The sequence below is a fragment of the Hemicordylus capensis genome, chromosome 7 (genome assembly GCF_027244095.1).
Source record: "Hemicordylus capensis ecotype Gifberg chromosome 7, rHemCap1.1.pri, whole genome shotgun sequence".
In the NCBI taxonomy this organism is placed as follows: Eukaryota; Metazoa; Chordata; class Lepidosauria; order Squamata; family Cordylidae; genus Hemicordylus; species Hemicordylus capensis.
The window spans coordinates 7411836-7419762 of NC_069663.1; the positions used below are offsets into that span (position 1 = coordinate 7411836).

At 43.7% G+C, this 7927-nt stretch overlaps 1 protein-coding gene across 2 annotated transcripts in view; it reads left to right on the forward strand.

Moving 5' to 3' along the window:
- Nucleotides 1–6202, forward strand: part of HMGCL (3-hydroxy-3-methylglutaryl-CoA lyase) — a 29054-nt gene extending 22852 nt beyond the window's left edge. For both annotated transcript variants that reach the window (XM_053267121.1, XM_053267120.1), the window contains exon 9: nt 399–6202. In XM_053267121.1, coding sequence (XP_053123096.1) covers nt 399–500 — 102 coding nt within the window. In that variant the 3' untranslated portion in view covers nt 501–6202. The remainder of the gene's footprint in view (nt 1–398) is intronic.
- The last annotated feature ends 1725 nt before the right edge of the window (nt 6203–7927 follow it).

A 7927-nucleotide genomic window follows, 5' to 3' on the forward strand; every position in this document is an offset into this window, starting at 1 on the left:
CTCTGGGCCAGCCATGTATCTCTCAGACTAACCTACCTCACAGGGTTGTTGTGAGGATAAAAATAACCATGTACACTGCTCCTCGAGGAAGAGCAGGATATAAATGTAAACAATGATAGACAGACAGACAACTTCTTTTTAGGAGGAAAACCCACTTACATAATTTCTTTATTTCCTAAATCAACATTTGCATTTATCTGAAGCATGGGCTTCTTGCTGTTAGGCCCACTGATTAAACTGAGCACTTGGTTAGTGGGCTGCGGCTGCAGTTGATGGATCATTCCAGAGTCCCAGAGTGGAGGAATCAGGTTGCTCAAAGAGGTTCTTCATAGGTATGTTGACTCTGTTTCACATGCAAAATAATCAGTGATGCCTTTTCCTTTTTTTCTCCTCTGAAGGGCGTAGACCTACCGAAAGTCCTGGAAGCAGGTGCGTTTATCTGCAAAGCACTAAACAGGAGGACCAATTCGAAAGTGGCACAGGCCTCCTGCAAACTGTGAGATGGCTCGGTGCCTTTACTGGACTCATGGGAGCAACATGACATGGGGATCTGGAATCTGCCGTGAATGTGCTCTAAGTTTATTTAAGCGCTCTCCAGTAGCCTCAGGACCACATGATGGGAAAACAGGGATTCTCTAATGAAATCAAAATAGTCTAGGATGCTCTGTTTGCATTTAAGTGGCTACCTTGAGCATCTTTGAAAATAATACTGATTCTGCGGGTTGCCGCATAAAGGAGCAAATGTTTTGGCCAGGGAAGCAATATTGGACTCTGCACTTGAGGTGTGTCTATCCTTCTCACCATCAGCTGGCCTTTCATGAACAACGTCACAGGTATGGCAACAGGGCCTGAGACAGCCCTTCTCGCCCAACACAGGAAGATTTCAATGGGGCAACATGAAAAACACCATTTCTTTGTGCCTTCTCTCCACCTTGCCTATCAAAGGGTTCAATAGTCTGCACACCAGCTTGCAAAAAGTGAACCGACTGCATATACTACTACTCTCTCAAATTTAAGAAAGCTGGTAGTGATATATAAAATTGAACAAGGACCTGAAAGGAGAGGTTTAAACAGGCCTCTGTTTAATATGCAGATTATAAAATGCTTGTTAGAATTCTCCCAACATGACTGAATAAAATGTGAATTATGTATTAACGAGTAGACCAGTTTTATATGGGGGCAGGGGCAGCAACTTAATAGACAAGAGAGGCCGTCCACGCTATCAAAAACTGTGTCCTACCCAGGTTTGGGAGCTGTGTGTGCTCCCAATTTTCAGTTGTGTGGAAGCAAGGTAAGAGGCAAACCTGGGTAGAAGTGATTGTGTGGAAGAGGTAGGAGGAAAAGCTACCCAGGTTTGCCTCCCACCTTGCTTCCACACAACCAAAAGTTGGGAGCACACACAGCTCCCAAATCCGGTAGAACACAGTGTGAATGACTTGAGAGTGTAAACCAAAAAGGTCAAAAACAAGAAGAAAAATATGTTACATGAGATTCAGATACTTTGAATACAGTTTCCCTATTCAAGCGGGCAAAACAGAAGGGAAATGTGTGTTCCTTAACATGGCCATGTTAATATCACTATGCCGTATTTATTTTTAACCACCATATGGGGATTTGGGGTGGGTAAAGTTACTTTCTAAAACCCTAGATATCGGATAACATTCCTGCTAAATCTCATGCATGTATCACTGTGTGCACCATTTAGCTTATTTTGGGCACTTGGGTCACCCCACTGTAATGGTGCAATAGGTGGTTGATATGCGGTTGTCAGGTGAGCTACAAAAAGGGGAGTCGAAATATTGGCAGCAATAATTCCCTCCATGAAGGGATATCGGACAAGATAAATTCTCAGCATGTGGCCGGTAGTCCTGAGAAGGCACATATCGCCACACTCCTCCCGTCCCTCCACCTTCTGTTGCCCTGAGGGAAGAAAGCCTCCAGCAGGGCTTCTGCCACTGTGAAGAGCTGAACTCTGCCTGTCCCTTGGGGACACTGCTAGTGAAGGGGGTCTCTTCCAATGTTCCCTCTAAGACATGCACGTGCTCACAGGTTTTTTGGATGTCTGCTCAGTTAATTTTAGATCCCGCTCAGGTTGGCCGACCAAGGCAGTCTCCACCCCGTCGCCCGCCCAAAAGCCAGTTTGAAATAGGTCTAGAAGATAATCAGTTTCCTCCAAGACCGTCTGGAGTTGAGAGGCCACCACCCTCTCAATTACTTTCCCCAGCCATGGGAGGCTGGAGACAGGCCTATAATTGCTCAACTCTGAGGGATCTAGTGCAGGCTTCTTTAGAATAAGTCTAATGATTGCCACCTTAAGACAAAGAGGCATCCTGCCCTCCCTCAAAGAAGCTTTTATGATTTCTATCAGGCCTCTTACAACAGCCTCCCTGCTAGATAGAACAAGCCATGATGGACAAGGGTCAAGAGATCAAGTGGTAGGCCTCATCGCTCCAAGCAGTTTGTCCACATCCTCAGGAGTCACAAACCCCTTAGCTTGACAGCAAGGAACGGAAGAACAGCATGCCGAGTTGCCAAGAAGGCGGATCAAACAGCAGAACGCTTAACCCAAGCCTGCCGAATCTGACCTAAATATTTGCTGGTTTTTATAATGAACTTGCCTTTGTGAGTGAATGCCCACCACTCATGTCCCCCCCCACGTGTGCGCATGCGCACACACACACACACACACACACACACACACAACCATCTAAGAGGCGGGGAAGTTTCAGGCGAATCAGCTCACACAAAAAGGTCCCAGGTTACATCAAGCTGTAGCCTCCATTCTGCATATCTAAAGCCTCTGTTAAGACCCACATTTTGCAGTTTGTGCTTGCATTTAACTCAGGAATTTCTCCCTCCACAGAATTTCACCAATCTGCTAAAAACCCTTCCTCCCCGCTCCCAGTGTTTGTAACTGCAAATACTCAGAGCAGACCATACCAAACACAGCTGCCAAACTCCCCTTCATTGAGTTTTGCAAAACCCTGTGGCCACTCCACACATCAAGGGAGAAGCAGTGGGGCATAACAGAAGCCCCGGGCTTTCCCCCCGCCAAAGCCACTGAAACTAGAGGATTCTTTTAAGCCGGACATGCTTTGGGCTCAGCCAGAATGCACAGCCTCGATTCGGGGAGGGGGGGGGGGACAGAGTCATGTCTGTACTGATCCCTGATAGCCCACAGGGACTTGGGGGTAACTGTAGCTAATATATGGACGGGCAGACTCCATTCCAGAGGAGATTCGAAGTAAAAGCCCTGTGTGTAAAGCCTCCTGGAGGGCGGTTCCTTCTTCCTTGGGCTTCAACAGATGATGAAACTATGCAAGAATCCAGACTAGTCACTCCAGGGTGCCCTCTGAACTGTGTCACAGCTGTCCAGGGAGAGATGTCACTCTGCAGCCCAACAGGAGTGCCACCCATCCTATTCACCAAGACTATAACCTTAGAGGAGTTGATCCCAGAAGGAGCGTCCTCTGAGGGTCTTCTGGAGAGAGGGGCGAACACGGGCCCCCTCTCCTCTAGCTACTTCCATCAGAAGTGAAATTTGCCCTAAGTCTTTGGAGATTGCAGAAGTATCTGAGAATGACTCCATCCATCCTTCTGTGGGATAAATGGATACTAATGGTAGAATCGTAGAGTGGAAGGGACCTTGGAGGTCATCTTCAAATCTTCTCTTCAGTAGAACTCATTACAAAACATTTGCAATTTGTAAAAAGTTTTGTAACAGCGTAAGTCACTACAAGCCATTTGGTAAGGTTTCAGCCTCAGCTGTGCCACCTGCAATCTGAGGATGTCAGGCTGGCCTACCTTGCAGGGTTTTGATCAGGACTACTGACACCAAGTCTGTGAAGGTCTTTGAATATCTGGAATAAATGCTAAGCATGCTGGAGGCCTGGCATAATGGACCTGAAAAGGGCAGCCTATTGCAATTTCAGTGATGTATTCCCCCAGATATTACCCCAAGTAATTCACATTTCTTAGTTTCCATTAGTTGGCTAAATTATTCTCCCAAGTAACACATTTTTCTGAATGTCCATCAGTAGATAAATACCTTGTCTAATTTCTTAGCACCATCTGGGCATTTTCCAAGTCAGAATAAAGGTAGTTTTGGAAAGGCACAGGTTTTTCACAGATTGTCAGCAGATGGCCAGAAGATGGTGCTAAGAAATTAGACAATGTATTTCAGCCAGGGAGGAGAGCTATTCTTGCAGCAGCAGGGGCGTAGCAAGGTTGTAGTGGGCACAGAGACAAGATTTTTAAAATGCCCCCCCTCACTGAAGCTCAGCTCATGAAGTAAAGAAATCTTAAATGAGGCTGAATAGTGGAAACAAAAAGCATAGGGGTGTGTGTGTGTCTGTGTCTGTGTCTGTATACACACACACACCCCTATGTGCCACAATAGAGCATCATCCTAAATGATTTTTTTTTAAGGTTTTGTAAATTGTGGACGATGCAAGTCCGAGATATCTTAGAGAGCACTTTCTTTCACATGATCCCCACCGCACGTTAAGGTCATCTGGGGAGGTCCGTCTCCAGTTACCACCGGTTCGTCTGGTGGCGACTCAGAGGCGGGCCTTCTATGTAGCTGCTCCTGGACTGTGGAATACACTCCCAGCAGAAATTGGTAATCTTGATTCTTTGCTGACCTTCAAGAGAGCCCTTAAAACCCATCTGTTTTGCCTGGCCTTTCAGGGATTTTAATCAGTTTTTAATTGTTTTAATGTTGACCTGGTTTTCAGGGTTTTAATTGTTTTGATAGTTTAATTGTTTTTTAAGATGTTTTTAAATTTGATGTTTATATTTGTATTTCTATTTTAATTGTTTTTAATCATTTCTGTTTTTTAATTGTAAACCACCCTGAGCCAGCTTGAAAAATCAAATAAATAAAATAAAATAAAATAAAAAATTGAATGGTACTAGAGAAAGACATGCTGTTCTGGTAGCTCCAGGTCTTAACACTCACATCAATTTCGGAGGATGAATACAACTGAAGGAAGCCCGGGCGGGTGTGCGGCTGGGGGAGTCAGTCATGTGACTTGCCTTGGAGGGCGGGGCTCCCAAGGCAGTGGGGCCCCAGACAACTGTCTCCCCTTGCCCTATGATAGTTACGCCCCTGTCTGGCAGCAAGCATGAAGGGTCCCCTTTGCTAAGCAGTGTCTGCCCTGGTTGCATTTGAATGGGAGACTACATATGTGAACACTGCAAAATATTCCCCTTAGGGGATGGGGCCACTCTGGGAAGAGCATCTGCCTGCTTGCATGCAGAAGGTTCCAAGTTCCCTCCCTGGCATCTGCAAGATAGGGCTGAGAGAGACTCCTACCTGCAACCTTGGAGAAGCTGCTGCCAGTCTGTGCAGACAATACTGAGCTAGATAGACCAGTGGTCTGACTCAGTATATGGCAGCTTCCTATGTTCCGAACTGTTGTGTAGACACCATGTAAAATCTCCCATCAGAATTTGTGTTCATGTTGAAATAAACTGCTGGCTAAGTAGACCCATAGCTACATGACAGAATAGTCAGTGCTAAAATAATAGCCTCCCGCTCCCAGGGCTCCAGCCTGTTTCTGTCTTCCAGTCTTGCACAGGTTGGGTCATTTTCACCTGCTAAATTAGTCATAGAAGTCTATAGAAATGAGTTTGGGATGAAAACTGCAGCTCTTTTCTATGGCCAGCAGAGGGTGCCTCAGACTGGGCATTGCTTGCTATGTCTAAACGCAAGAACCAAGCAAATGCAAAATACTTGGGGGGAAATCTGGATAAAAAGATATAAAGAGTATCGTGGGCCATTGGAGGAGGCTTCTAAATCTGGAAAAAGGAACAGAGAATCTCCATTTATAATGTACTTTTCCCACAAACTTGGACCCTTTTTGTACAGTATACAAAGTCCAACCATGAAATGAATATTAAACAATATAAATTCTTCTTATTTGAAGATTAGGAGGAGATTTGTGGATAGTCATTGTTAAATTATTCAGGCATGCATCTAATTTGCAACTGGTAAATTATAAATGGTCATTTGAATTTATATATATATATATTTAAATCTTTGTAGTCCAATTCATGTTTTTATTTTTTAACTTGTCTTTTAATTGTGTATTTTTATAGTCTTGTTCTAATTTTTCTGTGTGAACTGCCTTGGGATTGTTTTAATGAAAGGCACTATATAAATTTAATAATAAATAAATAAATAAAATGTTGCATTATATTATTAGCATTTTTATATTCAGTCCTCTTCCTAATGATCCCTAGCATGGAATTAGCCTTTTTCTCAGCTTCTGCTGTGAAAGTTGACACTTTCAACAAGCTTGTGATTTGGTGACCAGAAATGTACTCAGTACTCAAAATATTGCTGCACCATATAAGGGCATTATAATATTAGCCATTTTATTTTCAATCCCCTTCCTAATGATCCCTAGCATGGAATTGGACTTTTTCACAGCTGCCACACATTAAGTCGACACTTTCAACAAGCTGTCCACCACGACCCCAAGATCCTTCTCTTGATCAGTCACTGACAGCTCAGATCTCATCAGCGTATACTTGAAGTTGGGGTTTTTCATCCCAGTATTCATCACTTTACACTTGCTTACATTGAACCTCATTTGCCATTTTGTCACCCACTCCCTCATTTTGAAGAGATCCTTTTGGAGCTCCTCACAATCTGTTTTGGATTTCACTACCCTAAATAGTTTAGTGTCATCTACAAATTTGACCACGTTACTTCTTACCCCAACTTCTACATCATTTATGAATAAGTTAAAGAGCACTGGTCCTTGTACAGAGCCCTGGGGGATCCCACTTTTTACATGCCTCCATTGTGAAAACTGTCCATTTATTCTCAGTCTCTGTTGCCTGCCCTTCAACCAGTTACCGATCCACACATGAACCTGTCCCCTTATCTCATGATTGCTGAGTTTACTCAAAAGCCTTCGGTGGGGAACTTTGTCAAAAGCTTTTTGGAAGTCCAAGTATACTATGTTGACTGGATCAGCTTTATCCACATGCCTGTTGATGCTCTCAAAGAACTCCAAAAGGTTAGTGAGGCAAAACATGCCCTTGTGGAAGCCATGCTGGTTCTCTGTTCTATGTGTTTTTGTCCTTAAGTATGTTTTCCATCAATTTACCCAGCACAGAAGTTAAGCTAACTGGCCTGTAGTTTCCTGGATCTCCCCTGCCCCACCCCATTCCCTTTTGAAAACTGGAGTTATATTAGCTACTTTCCAGTTCTCTAGTACGGAGCCTGACTGTAGGGACAAGTTGCATGTTTTTGTTAGGAGATCAGCAATTTCACAATCAGCAATTTCACATTTGCCTTCCTTCAGAACTCTTGGGTGGATGCCATCTGGCCTGGCTGATTTGTTAATTTTTGGTTTTTGAAGACAGTTTAGAACATCCTCTCTCATCACATCAAATTGGCCCAGTTCTTCAGCCTCCAAGCCTGAGAAGCTCAGTTCTGGAGCGGGAATTTATTTTCTCTCTCTCTTTTCTTTTAAATTCAGTATTTATTTCAACAGTTCTGAAAGTCAGATGTCATGAGTTACTGTGCAGTTAAACTTCCATCTCCCTCTCCCTCTCCCTCTCCCTCTCTCTGTTGTAATTCTGCTTCCCGCATTGAACAAATGGGCTCCACTGTACACTAAACCTTGATCTTATCTGCCTTCCATCCCTTTGCCTTACTACTTCAGAGATTTTTGACATCTGAGCTAGAAACCAAACTTTCCCAATCCATTCCTTATATGATTTTTCCAGGGAAAGATTCTCATCTTTCCATTTGAATTTATATATTAAATTAATGTAGTATAAGTGTTGCTATGTACAATTTCTGTAGTTTTCTCTTTTTCAAAAGTCTCTGAGGCTCAGGCTCAGAAGAACTCTCTTTCTTATGTTCTGGTACACAATGGCGTAGCCACAATTGGACAGGGGAGACAAA